Source organism: Raphanus sativus, chromosome 9, assembly GCF_000801105.2.
Source record: "Raphanus sativus cultivar WK10039 chromosome 9, ASM80110v3, whole genome shotgun sequence".
NCBI lineage: Eukaryota > Viridiplantae > Streptophyta > Magnoliopsida > Brassicales > Brassicaceae > Raphanus > Raphanus sativus.
Window position 1 is genome coordinate 32,266,262 of NC_079519.1, and position 17,877 is coordinate 32,284,138.

The 17,877-nt window shown below is 35.5% G+C and overlaps 4 protein-coding genes and 1 non-coding gene across 6 annotated transcripts; 3 read left to right on the forward strand and 2 right to left on the reverse strand.

Moving 5' to 3' along the window:
- Positions 1-1,911: 1,911 nt before the first annotated feature.
- LOC108827216 (F-box protein At3g27290) lies at positions 1,912-3,900 on the forward strand. Of its 2 annotated transcripts, XM_018600576.2 has the most exons (3): positions 1,912-2,058; positions 2,223-3,063; positions 3,150-3,900. In XM_018600576.2, the coding sequence occupies exons 2-3, from the start codon at positions 2,275-2,277 to the stop codon at positions 3,633-3,635; spliced, it is 1,275 nt and encodes a 424-aa protein (XP_018456078.1). In that variant the 5' UTR covers positions 1,912-2,058; positions 2,223-2,274; the 3' UTR covers positions 3,636-3,900. The 2 variants fall into 2 exon arrangements, with proteins under 2 accessions (XP_018456078.1, XP_018456079.1); XM_018600577.2 differs by having other exon boundaries at positions 1,912-3,063.
- Positions 3,901-4,044: 144 nt separating this feature from the next.
- On the forward strand, positions 4,045-4,118 carry TRNAV-AAC (transfer RNA valine (anticodon AAC)). Its single transcript has one exon. It is a non-coding gene; the product is annotated as a tRNA-Val (tRNA).
- A 381-nt stretch (positions 4,119-4,499) lies between these two features.
- Positions 4,500-6,183, reverse strand: LOC108823766 (prohibitin-4, mitochondrial). The gene is made up of 3 exons (XM_018597047.2): positions 5,798-6,183; positions 5,041-5,579; positions 4,500-4,778 (listed from the first exon to the last, which is right to left on the reverse strand). The coding sequence occupies exons 1-2, from the start codon at positions 6,104-6,106 to the stop codon at positions 5,052-5,054; spliced, it is 837 nt and encodes a 278-aa protein (XP_018452549.1). The 5' UTR covers positions 6,107-6,183; the 3' UTR covers positions 4,500-4,778; positions 5,041-5,051.
- A 4,247-nt stretch (positions 6,184-10,430) lies between these two features.
- Positions 10,431-13,739, forward strand: LOC108825904 (lysine histidine transporter 1-like). Its single transcript, XM_018599262.2, has 8 exons — positions 10,431-10,550; positions 10,970-11,127; positions 11,557-11,940; positions 12,420-12,813; positions 12,892-12,997; positions 13,123-13,214; positions 13,307-13,375; positions 13,483-13,739. Exons 1-8 carry the CDS (start codon positions 10,509-10,511, stop codon positions 13,579-13,581), a joined length of 1,344 nt encoding a protein of 447 aa, XP_018454764.1. The 5' UTR covers positions 10,431-10,508; the 3' UTR covers positions 13,582-13,739.
- A 100-nt stretch (positions 13,740-13,839) lies between these two features.
- On the reverse strand, positions 13,840-17,785 carry LOC108828458 (transcription factor GTE8). The gene is made up of 9 exons (XM_018602164.2): positions 17,374-17,785; positions 15,733-16,999; positions 15,540-15,602; positions 15,282-15,352; positions 15,101-15,194; positions 14,906-15,015; positions 14,734-14,803; positions 14,494-14,636; positions 13,840-14,416 (listed from the first exon to the last, which is right to left on the reverse strand). Exons 2-9 carry the CDS (start codon positions 16,943-16,945, stop codon positions 14,138-14,140), a joined length of 2,043 nt encoding a protein of 680 aa, XP_018457666.1. The 5' UTR covers positions 16,946-16,999; positions 17,374-17,785; the 3' UTR covers positions 13,840-14,137.
- Between the last annotated feature and the right edge of the window lie 92 nt (positions 17,786-17,877).

Sequence of the window (17,877 nt, forward strand, 5' to 3'; positions counted from 1 at the left end):
GACCTGATGTAATACTAGTTTTGTCCCAAAATCATTAGATCATATGATCTATATATACTTTACATATACTGTTTTTTTATAGTTGAGGTCCAAGCATTTATCATAAAAACAACTAGATTTTGACCCGCCCTTGAAAGGGCGGGTATTATTTTCAGTTTTATGAAACATATTATTTGTTTATAATTATTGAATGTATTTATCTTAGTAAAATCTTCTTTATAATAAGTTTGACATATAGAGTCTCTTTGGTAAACTATGTGTTTTTTGGCTTTGTTTTATTTTCTATCTAATAAATATATTTATTTGCCTTGTTGTTAAAATAAATAATTTTAGAACGCAAATGTATAATACTTTTATATTGATATTTTGTTTAAACAATGTGACATATTTCTATATTAATTAAATATTTACATTGTAATTTATTTTTTATAAAAATAAACATATTTGTGTAGTTTGTTGTTAAAAAATGATTTTGAATACAAATGTACAGTACTTTTATATTGATTTTTTGTTATGTGATGCCATTATTTTTTGTTCAAATATAAATCATTTTAAAATACTTTCGTTATTTGAATATTTTTAGTTTCTTATACATCAGAACAAAATTCATACAGATCCGGGGGATTCAATTTGAAACTCACACCTAAATTTATATCCAAACATGGCCTAATATCAAAACCAAAAAAATCTATACCCGAAAAAATTGACCAGTAACTAAATGGGTACCCAAATATTTATTTCTAACGGATTCTGTAAACAAATAAAAAATATTTTATGTGTTTGGCTAAATTAAGTGAAATATAAAATTTTATTCAGTAATATTTGTAAAATATTAATAATGATCAATATATGAATATCAATTTGTTTCAATAAGTTATGGAATTGTAATTAATGAATTTAAATTGATTTGAAATGCAGTGGTAGAATCTATAAATAAAAAACACAAAAAGGAAGTACTGAAAAGAAATTTCAAAACCCAAAAAATCTATACCCGAAAAAAACGACTCGTACCTAAATGATCCGAATGTTTATGCCTAACTGATTTTGTAAAAAAATAAAAAAAAATATATTTTTATGTGTTTGACTAAAATATGTGAAATATTTTTTTAATAGTAATTTTACATATTAATAATGATCAATATATGGAGACATCAATTTGTTTAGATAAGTTTGGAATTACAATTAATTAATTTAAATTGATTTTAAATGTAGTGGTAAAATCTGTAAATAAAAAAATTACGAAAAGGAAATATCTATTTTTTTATAAATGCAATGACTAAATGTGTAAATAAAAGAAAGTAAATATACTGCTATCCATGTTTCCAAACAATTCTCATTTAATATTGTTATCCATGTTTCCAATCAAACTTTCTTTTTAAACTGCAATTCATGTTTCCAAACACACCGAAATTGTACTTCAGCTTTAATAAGATAGATAACACAAGTGATAAATTCTCTTGAATCCATTTACTAGTTTTGTAATCATACTAATCTGAAATATGTTGAACATCAATATATATTTTTTTTTCAACTAACAAAGAAGAGTTTAATTTTATACAGAAACTGGTAACACACACTATCTCACTAGATAGAAAGTAAAGAAAAACTTACAGTAAGAAAGATGGGTTATAAAAGAATTATGTCAAATTACATATAATTAAATATGGATCATCATTTAGTAGAGTGACAAAAAATATATTGTTATTTTTTTATTTTTTTTTAATCTATTTTACTTAATTATTAGTTTAAGAAGAAGATGGTTTTAAAAGAAGGGTTATGTCAAAATTACATATAATTAAATATGGATCATCATTTAGTAGAGTGACAAAAATATAGTGTTATTTTATTTTTACTAAATTAATAATATAACAAGAAGATACAGTTAGACACGCGCCAAATTCGCAACAACCACAATCCCTAGTCCCTTCCTGAAAAAAAAACACTTTCTCTCTCTCTCTCTCTCTCTGATTCGATCTTCTTCTTCTTCTTCCGCTGAATGCTTTCTCTCTCTTCCCCGCTGATTCTGCGATCCCATTCGTAGATTAATGATCACGCATCGTTCGTTACTCATTCATTCTCTTAGCCGTTCCTTTTTTCTTTGGATCTATTTTAGATTCTTGTCTCAAATCCATTAGCTCTTCTCTACTCTTTTCCGATTCTATCCTCAAGAGAGTTTTAACAAGCTTTAATCCTCTTTTATGTTTTTTTTTTTTTTGGATCAGATGCGTTGTTGTTAATTGAGCTTTACTGAAAAAAACAAACTACTAGTTCGACATGGAGATTAGTTGCGACGAGCTTGAAGCTTGCGGCGGTATGCACAAATCTGGCGACTGCAGGAATCTAGAATGGGGTTTTGGTAATCTGGGCCGATTCGGGGAAGACGATCTCTTCAATACGATGTTGGGAGGACAGATGAGTAACGCTTTGTTCAACGATTTGTTGAGTTTCGGTGAAGAAATCAACGTGCTTACTAGTTTGCCTGAGGATCCCTTCTGTATGAATAATATTAGATCCACTTTGAACTCCATCTCTGATTGGTGGTTTCACGAGACTCAGATTGGTGTTGTTGATAACTTTAGTACCCTCTTGCAGCAACAGAAGGTTAGCACCTTCAAGATGATGAATGGTTTCGAGGGACTGTGTGGAGAAGCCACATTGCCTGACGATCCCTTTTCTATGAAAGTTATAACCACCTTCAAGGAGGAGGATAAAGTATCCGACTCTCTTCTTCCCACTCACCTTGATGATGATGATGATGGTGGTGAGGAGCCTCACTCCGCCTTTGATCTAGTCCTTCCGTATCTAGAGATGAGAGACCTTCTTGCGGTCGAAGGAGTCTGCAGGTCCTTGCGCGGCTCCGTTAGAAAAGAGTCTTCTTTCTTGTGGAGAACCATTGACCTCAGTGGTGACTCCCCTCTCAAGTACAGAGTAACCGATGATTCTCTTCTCAAGCTAACGCGCCGCGCTCAAGGTCGTCTTCAGTGTTTGAATCTGGGAGGATGTGTTAGTATCACTGATAATGGATTGGTGCAAGTGCTTGCAACCAATCCCCACCTCACAAAGGTTTAGAGATTTTTTTTTTTTAACAGTTTAATAGAATTTACAATGTGGTTTGTTGTTCTTGAATGTTTAAACTTAATGTTATGCAGCTGAGTGTATCCGGTTGTCATAGACTAAGCACAGCAGGAGTACTGTCCATTTTAAGAGACTTGAAATCCTCAAACCAGCTTGGAGTCAAAAGCCTTATCACCGGTGGGGCGTTATATTTCACAAAGGAGCAGTTTAAGGAGCTGAACTTACTACTCGGAGCAGCAGATGCTAAAGCGGGTAGGAGGCGGAGACTGTATACATCATGTAGATCAGAATTCTCTTTGGAGAAGGATCGAGGTACTGATCTAGAGATATGTCCGTGGTGTGAGAAACCAAGTCTGGTGTTTGATTGTGCATCGGAAACATGTCCGCTTAAGGATCATCCTTGTCCTAAACAGTCGTGCAGAGCTTGCGTAGTCTGCATAGAGCGTTGCCACGACTGTGGGAGTTGCTTGAATGATTGTGAGCACAAGCCGTTTTGTTTTGCGTTCAGCTGTGTGATCTGTTACAAGAAGAGGTCTAACCAATTACAAGAGTTGCTTTGAAGTCAAAACACACATAAAGAATTAAACACTCAGAGGGGGGCTTTTGTATTCTTGTTGCGCACCATATGTTCTGAGCCAATATTGATCCTGCAACTCTTTGTAAAGGAGCAGACTCAGAGAGAGACAGTACAGAAGCAAAGACGAAAGCTTTGCGGGGGAATGTACAGGAGAAGAGATGGACACCATTTATATTTTCTTTTGTTTTCCTAGAACTTACACAACTTTGCCCCCATTGGGTGTTGAATGGAATGGTGGTTATGATGAATATATCTGTTACAACATCTAAAAAAAGATTAGATTTAAAGGAATTAAATTAAACATAACATTTTAACAAGAACAAATTCTTTGTTTCTACTTATGTAGCAAATAGATAGAACCATCTTTTACTAAGTTTCTGTAATCACCAAATGGTTTCGTGGTGTAGTTGGTTATCACGTCAGTCTAACACACTGAAGGTCTCCGGTTCGAACCCGGGCGAAGCCAATAATTTTTTACATTCATCACTCCAGGACCGATAAATAATTCGAAGGTTGCATCACGCGGTTTCTTCTCTAGTTTTACATTTTTACCATCGCATATTTTTCAAAAGACCTTTCTGAAACCTCCAGTGTCCATTTATCGAAAGGCCAGTATTCACCATTTCATAATATCCACCACTTTGTAGTTCCTTGAGAACAAAAGGACATATTAAGATCGTAGAACCTTTAATCTATACCCCCTTACAAATTGAAAAGACATGAATCCTCCTCTTGATCTCACTGACATGGAGTTGTCTGATTCCCTTTCTCTCAAGTCAAACCCTTATGAGTGCGTCTCAATAACTCTTTGAATATATCTTCCTCATTTGAAGATCAGAAAACGAAATAAAGAAGCTATGAAGCCTTTAGGTAAATAATATGTTGCGTCTAGTACTGCATAAGAAATTGCAGTAAGAAACAAATCGATAGGAGGGAGAGAGACAACAATGTTATAAAAATGAAACTTCACCAACACTGAAACGGAAGTAACCTAAATAAATGGGCTTTTAATAGCAACTAAAGTTTCTCTTTTTCACATTGTTTAATCAGAAAGAAAAGACCAACACCATTAAACTAAATCCTCTACTCCATTGCTCTTTTGTCACTTAAGCTCTCCTCTCCCCACCTGCAGTAACAGAACTTAGTTCAACTTACGTGAATATACTAAAACTCATTACACAGTATAAAGTTTACATGAATGTATACCACAAGTTTATACAATTATACCAAAACTAAAATTAACGATCTTTCCCTACTTCTTCTCATCCAGAACCGAACCAAATCGAAAACAGATCAGATAAACCAAACTCTAAACTCACTGCGAATTCCAGTCCAAAATCAATTATTCTCCTGTAATCAAACAAGTGAAGAGTTTTAAAGGTGCATACCAATTGCTTGCTCAACGACCAGCGTTCAGGTTAAAGAGCATGCTCTGTCCACCGGGCAAGTAAGCGACGTTAGGAGACCTAGCCAGTGTAGCTGCAACCTCCCTCGAAGCCTCAATCCTCCTGAGCTCGATCAGTCCCATTCCAGCTTTAGCCGTTGCATCAGAAATCAACTGAGCAGCTTCACTCTCACCTTCAGCTCTAATAACCGCGGCTCTCCTCTCCTGATCAGCCTTCATCACCACAAACTTGGACCTCTCCGCTTCCTGCTGCGCCACTTGCTTCGCCTCCACCGCCCTCGAGAACTCCATACCGTACGACAAATGCGTGATGGCCACGTCGTCAAGCTCGATGTTAAAGTCCCTGGCACGCTTGATGAGAGAGTCACGCACAAGTGCCGACACTTGAGGACGCTCCGTGAGGAGCTGGTCAGCGTTGAATTGAGCAACCACAGCCTTCAAGACCTCGTTTCCAATCGAGGGAAGAACCTTCTCGTCATACTCCACACCCAATGTTTGGAATATTGTAGGGAGACGCGACACCTCCACACAATCAAATAACCAAATAAAACACGTTAGAATGATTCTAAACCCTAAACCTCCACAATCAAATAACTAAATAAAACACATTAAACTCTCCAAAATCTCATTTAAATTTTCAGAATGATTCTAACAACCAAATAAACACATTACCCTAAATCCTCCTAAACCCTAGATCTTGTAATCGACGAAACCAAACACAATCTCGAGCATATATATACCTCGGGGCGAGAGAGAACACGGAGGGTGAGATTAACCATCTGGAGATCCTTGGTACCGGAGACGGAGGAGAAGGTGTGAGGCTTGGTGCGGATGTCGAAGATGTGAGGCCTCTGGAGAATCGGGATCAAGAAGTGAGTCCCTTCGCCGACGGTCTGATCCAGCACTCCCCTGAAACGATCGAACAGCACCGCTCTCTCTCCGCCGTCGACAGTGTAGAGAGACGAGGACAGCGCCGTCGCCGCCGCGCCGAGACCGAACGCCGCCTTGGCGATGTTCGTGAGGAACGATACCGCTGCTTGGCTTCCCATCGTGTTAGGCCGAGAAGGAATCGAGGACGAGAGTGACGACGAAAGGGGTTTTTGTTAGGGTTTATGATTTTTTGAGTTTTGAGAGGTGAGGGTTTTACCAATATACTGACGGGCCGAATATTTTAAAAGCCCAGTTAGATAAGTAAGGAGGCCCAATATAGTCCCAGGAAATTTATGTGGGACGAAACAAGATAATATGTAGAAATGATCAAAGAAACCAACTAAAGTGAACAAAAGAAAAATGATCAAAGAAACCAATTTGTTTCACTGTGATTGTCTATTTTACAAGTGATTTTTGGTTATTATATTGCTTAAATTCTTATGTTGAGGTCTTTGTGCTTCACAGAAAAGCAGTTACATACTTTTTATATCTTATATAGTTTTGCGTGATTGATTGTACTCGGATTAAAATGCCTAACAACTAACAGTTACAAGATTTCCAAACCCTATAGATTTCAACAGATTCCGTGATAGACCGAATGCTTTATTCGCGATCAAGTTATATAACCAACACTCCGAAAATGCTAGAGAAATTTACATGCATATAAAATGGAGATGCCAGACGACACACGCCGTGTGTCACATATAATATAATAAACTCGTGAATATGAACATAAAAAAAACTGATGAAATAAAATACTATGTGATAAGATGAATGGAATATAATACAAAATAAAATGAATTCATCCCATTTTTATCAAAATAAAATGAAATGTCTTTTTATATATTTTATATATTTCTATGAAGTTTGGCAAACTAATTATTCAACTCCAATCAAAATGGTTGTAGCTGAGTTATTATTTTATGAAATGACATAGAATAATTTATTTTAATTTCACGGATAATTTTACTATTTATTTGAATGAAATGGAATAATTATTCTATTAATTTCAAAAATAAACTTTTAAAAAAAAATTATAATCCAATTATGATAAAATGAATGAGATGGTTATCTATATTTCATTCATTTATTTTATTGTTTTCTTTTATGTATATTCACAGCTGATATCATTATTCTTTTATTCAAAATTTATGGAACAAATCATTTCACATCATTTTAGTTTATAAAATATCAGTTCACTTACATTATAAATAATTTATTTTCTTGAATAAACTATTTTTTTGAAAATATTAGTCCATTAAATTTGACAATTTGTTATCGTTCTTTCAACAGTTTGACTTGACCAAGTTGTACTCATCAAATATCATCCAGATAAGTACGGCAAAGCAAGCAAAAGGCCAAATTTGATTACACGTTTTTTTGTCTTTTGCAAGGGAAAAATATAAAGAACTTAGAATTTAAATCCAGTTACAAAAAAAAAAAAACTTAGAATTTAAATGAAATTAAAATATCTTTAACTAAAATATTACATTTTATTGATCTATAGTATCCACACGGACCATACACAATAGTTGACTTGGTTGGAGTTTGGTACTTGTTTGCTGGCTAATCTATTTTCACTGGAAAAAACAATGATATTTTATTGATTACGGTTTTTATATACAATAATAACACAGAAAACTCAGAAAATCTCACTTTAGAAAATCAGAAAACGTTTGCGTCACAAACGTATGGATACGGGATTCTCAAGTTGTTTTCTTTGCACTTTCTTAGAAAACAAAGACCAAACACATTTGCTAAAAAAAAAAAAAAGACCAAACACATTTAAACTAAAGAAAGTGTTGATTAAAAAAACGAAGTACGCAACAATTAATATACCACCAAGATATGCTTTCACATGATGTGTGCTTGAAATTACTATGGATTGTGTGGACGATTGGTGAGATGTCTGGCTGATTAGTTTAATCAGATCTATCATAGTAATTTCCAAGTAGTTACAGAGTTTAGGCACAAGGGAGCAAATTAGTATATGTTTTATGTAAATGAGCAGAAGATATATATAAATATGTAATATTAACCAAATTATTGAAAATGCTAATTTGAATTATACATTTCATTCGCACTTCTGATTATTTACAGATCATTTTCTGAAAAGTCTTCCTTCATTTGTGCCATTTGTACATTTCTATGAAACTTACCACCCCTCAAAATACTAATTGTTTGTAAAGAGATCATGCGAACAGAAGCTACAGATTTCGGTATAAGCTTTTAAAAATGGTTTTATTATTAGATCATTCATCGTATACAATATTTAGAACTTTTTTGGTCATGATTTTCTTATTTGTATCTACAGATAAGATATTGATATCCAAAACAATGATATCGAATCGATGTATACTATTGACTTGGAGGATACGACCGGCCAAACTGCATAGCATTCTCGTTATCTTTATATATAAGGGAAATTAACATTTATCAAAATGGTATAAATTATATAAATACTTTTTCTGAAAAAAGAAGAAAAAACATCGTTGACTAAAGATAACAAATATCTACATAGTTTTAGCCTCCATCAATTTAGTTTATTTGTCCTTTATATACTCATATGATTGGAGAGATACACACAGCAAGCTATCTTTCTTCTAATTATAATAAAGAATCTAATTAACAAAATAGCTGACATGAATCCAAGATTCCCGAAAAAATGTTGATAAGAAACGAATTTTAGGGAGTCATTGGCTAGAATTTGTTTCCATTTGGTCAACGCTTCTAATGGTGGGATATTTAGAAAACGCATTTTTTCTGCATTAGGTTTTACAAGTAAACTAGATTAGGACCCGCCCTAAAGGGCGGGAATTGATTTGTCAAATTTCAATTAATAATATATGGTATATATAATATGTGTATATAATATTATATATATTTTGTGTAACATTTATATATATATATACATATTAGACATATATATAATATTTTATTAAATATATATAGAATTTAATAGTGTTATAATTTGTGTTGTACTTGTTATTAGTTTGTATTTAATTTTTTTCATTTTTAGTATAATAATTTGCCTTATCACACCTTTTACCTTTTAACTTATACACATAGTTAGGCCCTTTTTCAAAAAAAAATTTATACACATAGTCTCGTAAAATGTAATATATAAAAAAACATATTTTAAAAATCTACTGACCATATGCCACCATTATTTGGTTGTTTGAACAAAAAAAATCATGTTCATGCATAACTGTGTATGTTGTGATATGATGTAGGTGAAGAGTAAATATATGGAAATAAAGTTAGTGATACGAACATGAGCCTATGTTGGTTTATGCCACAATTATTTGGTTTTTGGAAGATCAATGAGCATAAGCATACACGGTTTTTGTATGTTTACGTTGTAAATGAGTCGGATATTTTTTCTCTTATATCTGGAATGATATGGAACTCGTTGATTTAAGAGTGGTTCAGTTTTATATGATCTAATTATATTAAGAGATTAACCACAAATATTATAAAAGTGTTACTGGTTAGGTTTAACTAATCTATGTTGGTTAAGATTTGATTTAATTTAAGTTGGTAGGTTGTATTGTATAAGAGGCATGATATATTCTAACAACAACTATGAAAGAGTCCAAAATTTAAATGAGAACTTCAAATAGTAGATAATCCCTAAATTAATAGATTAGATAGTCAATGTAAATATAGTACATAGTCATGTAGTAGAGCTAATCACGTTATCGTCCCTTATCTAAGTTATTGTTAATCTGATTAAATGTACATTTATATGTAACCCTCTTTTGTCTATGATGTTTCATTTTTTTATCTATGTATATATCTGTGTACAGGCAACTGAGACAGTTCATACGCAATCGTGGTGTGAACAAACACATTCTTACAATTTATATATTCTTTTCTTTTAAAGGTGGCTGCATGTAAATAAATTCGAAGCAATTAATATGTTAATGAATTTATTGAAAATGTAATTTAATGAACTAACCGGTTGGACCAAATCCTTCAAAAATAATTTAAAGATAGTGAATTTATTGTGAATATTTATTTTTCCATGTAAACCAGATATAATCGGTTAGAATTTTTTTTTTTTTTTTTGCTAAACATAATCGGTTAGAATTGTTCTTTGGAACAATTTTTTTACCTGCCAAAACTTGGTTTTAACATATTGACAGACAAAAAAAGTTTATATCCATCTTGACTTTCATGTTCCACATATCCATGCATTTTGAAATATTTACAGGTTCGAAATCATAACATTCGAATGAGTAACGAAATATACCATGTATGAGATGATATCCGATTTTAGTTTCCTATGTTTTATACTTTTATCGAGTATACTATGAATATATTTTTTTAATAAAAAGATATGAATTCTTTACATTGATCATTACCTCTCGTCATATTCACTGACAGTCAGCTTTATATATGTATGTATGTGTTTGTGTGTGTCTATATAATTAAGGTTGTCTAAGCTTTGTGAACTTGTTAAGGTCTTCTTCTTTTTCTGTCTCTATCTCTCTCCCCTCTTATTCTTTCTGAGTCACCATGGAAACTCAAGCTCCTGCTGAAGATTCATACGATAAACTTGTTAGTTTCTCTCCTTTTCCATCTATGTTTTTATTATTATTAATATGGGATTACTCTTAAAGCGTTTTCAGATTAAAAAGAAAAATTTCAGATTATAATTTGTGAATGAACCTTTTAAGTTTTTCTTGTTATTGCAATTAAGTGGGTGATTGGTTGAGCTGCAGTTACTTTTACTACAAGTTTAGCCAAAATTTTGGATTTGTTTTGTGCCTTGCGCTTCACGACTTAGCCAAGGTTTTTGGAACTTGGACAACGCTTATAACTTGATTTGTTACTGTTTTGTCTCACAAGAGATATCCAATTCTCAACCTCATGAATACAGACCAGTCAGTCAATATGTGATTAGAAAAAGAAAGAGAATATATATATATTCATTATTCAAATATTAATTAATGGTGTTCTGATCAAACTTATAACAGATGGAAGAGAAAAGAGCAAGAGAGAAAGAAATCGACGCTTGGCTTCCGATAACATCATCAAGGAATGCAAAGTGGTGGTACTCTGCTTTTCACAATGTCACAGCTATGGTTGGTGCCGGTGTTCTTAGCCTCCCTTATGCCATGGCTCAGCTTGGCTGGTAAATATCACTTTCTATTCTTTTTATTTCAACTTCCAAACAATGTTTATCTTTCATAATTAACCTTGGATTGAAAACTAAACTCACAACAAAATCAACACAAATAAAATGCAATATATAATTTAGGTTTCTTTATATGGATGGATATTTAAACCAAATTGAACCGACTGAACTAAATCAAAGTTGAAGCAATCCAACTAAACCGAAATGACTCTGGTTAGAGTTGCGCTATAGTTTTACTTGAACCAACTTAACATCCTAAAAAAAAAAAAAAAAAAAACTTAACATCCTAAAATCCTTAGTTAACAATCTATTTATCCCCTAAAACTTTTTATATACACCACATATACAAAGTTTATGTCATGTTCTATTTTCTAGCAATATATAAATGGTTGATCTTAAAGCTAATTAAAAAATTTTGGTTAACAGGGGACCGGGTGTGGTGATTCTAATTTTATCATGGATCATAACACTATACACACTATGGCAAATGGTGGAGATGCACGAGATGGTTCCAGGGAAACGTTTCGACCGTTACCATGAGCTTGGACAACACGCGTTTGGAGAGAAGCTTGGACTCTACATAGTCGTTCCACAACAGCTGATCGTGGAAGTCGGCGTTTGCATCGTTTATATGGTCACAGGAGGGAAATCTCTGAAGAAATTTCATGACCTCGTATGCAAAGATTGCAAATCGATCAAACTCACTTATTTCATCATGATCTTTGCGTCCGTACACTTCATCCTGTCTCATCTGCCTAACTTCAACTCCATATCCGGCGTCTCTCTTGCTGCCGCCGTGATGTCTCTCAGGTAACTAAACCGGGTTTTGAATAGAATTTTGAGTTGGTTATTAACTGGTTGATTTGACAGCCGGTACGATTCAACCACGGCTATACATATATGTTAGGTCATGTTCTTTTTTTTTTCTTTTGAGTCCGAATACATTTTTTAATTTTTCTAAACATTTATTTTAGATTCGAACTCATTTCAGTTTTGGTTAAGAATAATTGGAGGTAGTTAATAGTAATTTGGGTATATATTATTTTAGGTATGATATAAAAATAAACATGTCGCTGAATTTTATTTTTATTTTTATTTTTTTGCTAAAAGATTTTCAATTAAAAGTGATTATGCTAATACCATGTCACTGAATTTGCGAATTATTTATTCAGATTTCGAAGATTTATTTAAACTACATATTTGATCCGGTAGTTTTTAAATTCCAAACCGATATTTTCAATTTATTACCCGGATCCAATTCCAACCTTTTCACATTATGTCAAATCTAGCTACTCCACAATCGCGTGGACGGCCTCAGCCGCTAAAGGCGTTAAAGAAAACGTTGAATACGGTTACAAAGCAAAATCTACAGTAGGAACAGTGTTCAACTTCTTCAGCGCGTTAGGAGACGTGGCGTTTGCTTACGCAGGACACAACGTTGTCCTAGAAATCCAAGCCACGATCCCATCAACGCCAGAAAAGCCCTCGAAAGGACCAATGTGGAAAGGTGTCGTCGTTGCATACATTGTCGTCGCGCTTTGTTACTTCCCCGTCGCGCTTGTTGGTTACTGGATGTTCGGTAACTCTGTCGACGACAACATTCTTGAAACGCTCGAGAAACCGGCTTGGTTAATCGCAACCGCAAACATGTTTGTTGTGATTCACGTCATTGGTAGCTACCAGGTTGGTTTATTTTTTTTTTTCTTAAACCGTATTTATTTAAGCCGGAGTGTATTAACCGGAATCAATTTTTTTTTTCAGATATATGCAATGCCGGTTTTTGATATGATGGAGACTGTATTGGTTAAGAAGATGCACTTCAGACCGAGTTGGTATCTCCGGTTCGTTGTCCGTAATTTCTACGTTGGTAAGTGACTGTTAAGTACTTAAGTGTGTGTTTGTTTTGTCCAAAAAAACGTATGGGTTTGTATATACAGCTTCTTTGATTCATAGTAAGTTATCATTTAATGATATTTGATTATGAATTTTCAGCCGCAACAATGTTTGTTGGTATGACGTTTCCGTTTTTTGGCGGTTTATTGGCGTTTTTTGGTGGATTTGCGTTTGCTCCGACAACATATTTCGTAAGTCTGCGTTTGCTGAAACGCTTATTTTTGAATTTTAAGAAATAAGACTAATTAATTTAAATAAATGTTTTTTTTTTGTTGCAAAAAAGCTTCCTTGCGTAATGTGGCTTGCGATATACAAACCAAAGAGATACAGTTTGTCTTGGTGGACCAACTGGGTAAGTACCCAGCAACTCAGCACAGTGTCTTCTTGCGTTTGCGTTTCAACGTAAACAATCGTTCTAATTTTTGAATTTTGTTGGCGTTTTTCTTTCTCTCTTTTCAGATATGCATTGTCTTTGGCCTTTGCTTGATGATTCTATCGCCAATTGGAGGGCTAAGGACGATCGTTATTAACGCTAAGGACTACAAGTTTTACTCGTAGACTGCAACAATGCGAAGAACATTTGAATCATTTATGGCTCTGAAACACGTTTAAAGCTTAAAGTTTGTTTTACAAGTTAAAGTTACATGTTTGATTTGTTAATTCTCACGATGTCTGGTTTGATTATTTTGAATAATTTCTATAGTTTGAAACACAAACATTCTCAATACCTTTCATATTAATAAACTTATGACCGACCAGCTTAATAATATTGGAAAATAAGATTGAATGGTTTTTTAGAGTAATAGGTTGATAAAATCACTAGTCAAAGCTCTCAACACTGACCATCCCAAAAGGGAGTCATCTAGAACAATTGTAAAGATTAGATTCTTACACAAACAACGGCTTAGCCTGTTTTTTTTTTCCTTCTTACCATACACTAACAACTATACTAATGGAGATTTAAGCGTTTGCTTCGTGTTCTACATAAATTACACACCACGCTGGCTTTAAGAAAGATCCTGAGCCTTTTCTTAAAAGGCTTTACACCTCAGACCCTGAGCCATTTGTATGAATACACGTATATATTATCTCTATATATACTCCTTTTTTCTTCTCAATCGATTTCACCTTCTTCCACGTCGGTAGTTAGCTTTGGAACGTCAGGAGGAGGAGCCTCAGGTTCTTCTTCATCATCGTCTTGTTTCATGTACAGTCCGAGCTGCTCAAGAGGGTTGATTCCTCCGAGGTTGAAACTTCCAAGGGCGTCTAAACGAATCTCGGGGCTGATTACATCAGCTGCTGAACTAGGCAATTGCTCCGGAGCACTCGAGCTCAGCATCTCTAAGTCTTCTAGGAACCGCGAGTTCTCGTTGATCTCTACAGTTTGCTCCATCTGCACACGGAAGTCAAACAAACAATAGGGTGGCACTTTCCAAAAAAAATTAAAAAAACATTATCCTGTATATGTACCTTCAGTAAAGCTTGGCGAGCAGCTTCTCTTTCGAGCTCTCTCTTACGCTTAGACTCAGCAGCAGCTTCCGCAGCGGCCTCTGCTTCAGCTTGGCGACGAGCATCTTCAGCAGCCTCTGCCTCAGCTTGTAGCCTTGCTCTCTCTGGCAACATGAATAAAAATACTTCAGTTAGAACTTTAGAATAACATAAAAACTGAAAACATGTTTCTCTGTAAGAAGGTTTCGGAGAGCGATAAACCTTTCTTCATCTGTAGTTCGAGTTCTTCTCTTTCCTTGCGAAGCTTTTCAGGGTCGCCCTTATTACTATTCTACTCTCATTCAAGATTCACATGTAAGCAGTCACTACTTTATTCAAGTCAATTAAAGATTTAAGGCTAAACTAAACTGAGGGAGGAGTATTAATAATAGACCTGTGGAAGTGTTTTCTCGCGTGCTTTTAGAATGATATCTGCAAATTTGTTCTTCAACAGCGCAGCTCTATATTGCTTCTCAGATGGAGCTGGAGTCTCTAATACGTTCCCTGAAGTACTCAACCGAATATAACTGTGAGATACTCTCACTTCATGACTCAGAAATAAAGAAACTCTTATACTCTGGCATCTCACCATCAGGTTGGCCATCTGATTCATCAGAACTAGGCTTTTGCTGCTCCGGCGCATCTTCATCTCTTTGCGCCTCAGCATTTGCAGTTTCAGGCATCTGAAAAGTTATCAGCTGCGTGGTTTAGATTGATTGATAACAAATTACATGCCTTGAAAAGCTGACACTCTATGTAGATATATATACCTTGGAAGAACTCTCTTGGATCATGGGTTTAGCGTCATCAGATTGATCTTCAGAGCTACCAGACTCGGAATCTGAAAAGAAAAACACCCAAATTCAGTAAACACACAGAATCTATTACAACACCAGATGCTACTAAAAGACCTACTAAACACCTATTCCATTAATTAGTGAGACTTTAGGGTTCCACAAAGATTTGTCAACTAAGTTGTAGCATTAAAATGTTTAGGAGTTCAGAAATTTATATAGATAAAAACTAACCACTGGAGCTTCCTGACATAGGAGGTTCATTTCCACCGACATACTCAATAGCCATTTCATTTCCTAGAGAAGAAACACAGAAGCAGAGCCAAGGTAAAAAAAAAATTAGTGTGCTAAACTGGTGGACACAGAGGCCACTGACCAGAGTATATAAATATGTAACACAAAATTGCAAACAGAATCTGAGTTCCACCTCGTTGGAGAGAAGAATGGCTCGGTCCTGATCCATTAAGAGACTGCTTCGCTTCTTTACCTTTGATATATTCGTCCACAAGCTTTTGAAGAGCGAGCAGCACTTCATCACTGAGAACATCAATGTCTATCTCAATCTCATCTTCCGCAATTTCCCCTCCGTTTGAGCTGTGTTTCTTTAAAAAGTCAATAATCTGTGCAGGAAGCTCGTCCAGTAGTGATTCCAGTTGTCTCCCCAATCTATGCCTCTCCTCTGCTGTCATAAGAGGCGGCTTCACAGGCTCTGGAGCTATCTCTCTAACGGGTGAAGCCATCTTTCTCTTCTTCGAGGGAGGAGGGACAGAGATAGCAGCGCTCCTTTCCTCACTGGGTTCCAATGTGACCGCAGGCAAAGTTTGGACGCTGCTACTACGCGCTGGTAACTTCTTCTCTATAGCTTTCCACCGCGATTCAAACAGTTTACTAAGTATATCCGCCATGATGTGAACGTCATGCCCTGGAGGGTTATATGTCATCGCGTTGGTGAAAGTAAGCCTCACGTCAGCAGCAAACTCATGTGGGCTTGAGTATACACCAGAGGCTAACTTCTTCTTTACCGTCCCCAAGTCCATGGGATGTTTGATGATAGTGAGATAGTCAGGTAAGTTCAGTTTCACTACATCAACCGGCGCCTGAAAAACCCAAGAATGCGGATGGGACCAGAGCTTCTTCAGCAGCGTGTCGCATTGCTTTATCAGTGCCATGTCAGGAAGCTCTTTCCTAGACGAAGACTCAAACTTCCCCGAGGAGCCACGGTTCCATCCACGAGAAGCGGACCCGTTCTTTCCTGGTCCCGTTGCAAAATCAGATGGCTTCTTGGATCGAGACGAAGGTAGCTTATGAGCAGCAGTAGTAAACGACAAAGAGGCTGGATTCAATGACTCGGCGTTTTTAAGAACAATCTTTGTCTGCTCCAGCTCCCGTTTGAGCCGGTGGATCAAGTCCTTCCTCTCGGACTGCGACATGTTATACAAGGAGAAGACCTGTTTCTGGACACCATAAGGACCCTCGTCGTTAGAATTCAACTTGACACACTTTCGTGCAGGAGTGGTTGAGTTCTCAGAGGCGGTGACCTCGGTATCAATCTGAGCAGAGCTTCCAGAGCCCTCTGATTCATCAGCCGCTCCGAATGCGTTCCTGTAATAACCTCCGGGGAAGGCAGCACTTTCGACCATTGTTTTTGAATATAAGGCTTACTCTGCTTCTACAATTCACCTTTTACAACAGACCTGCACCACATATCACATATCTCTAATCAACAGAAACTAATATTACTTCCCACTCTCAAAACTCATAGAGACAGTTCCTATTCCCACTTTAACAGACGAGAGAAGTTCAAATATTTGCAACATTACCAAAAGCGAAAGAAACTTGTTATGACACGAACAGCTAGATATATCTAACAGAAGCTGTCGGAAAAGGATGAATATGACCGTAAGATGAAAACCTTTGTAAATCCAATTTTTTTTTTCATTTTTTTCCCATAACTCTATAGCCCTAAAACCTGATTGATGCCAATTCAATTGAAACCCTCTATTTTTTTTCCAACTAATCATTCCAATTAGCAAAAACCCATTAACCAAAAACAGATTGAATTTTTTACCATTCGCAGCTCCGAAATAGCTGAATCGTCACAGGTCTTCGCAGAAATCAAATTCAAATTCAGACAAGACGGAGTTTGAAACCTCAACCTCAGATGCGCGAGCTCAACAGGGAAGAAGCAAATCAAACGTCAAAGGAAATTTTTTTTTTATACCGAAACCCTAGATTTAGAAAATCGCCCCCAATTTCGGAGCTCTCGAAGATCCGTTAACCATCCAACACAACACGCGACACAAAAGTAGAAGACTAAGCACGAAAGCCCTTGAAGAACCTTGAATTACAGAAGCACTCGAGAGCTCGAATCGTCGTCGTTGGTGCAACCTTCGAATTGTAAAAAATCAGTCAGAGCTTTCGCCTGAGAAAAAGCTCGAGAGAAAAAAACCAAAGTCGGAGACTTTAGAGAGAGAAAGACTTTTTAATATACTTAAAAACAAAGGCTTTTAGCTTTCTTTACACCGACAAAACCGCCTGCCTCCAATTTTTTCTGATCGGACGGATCATATTG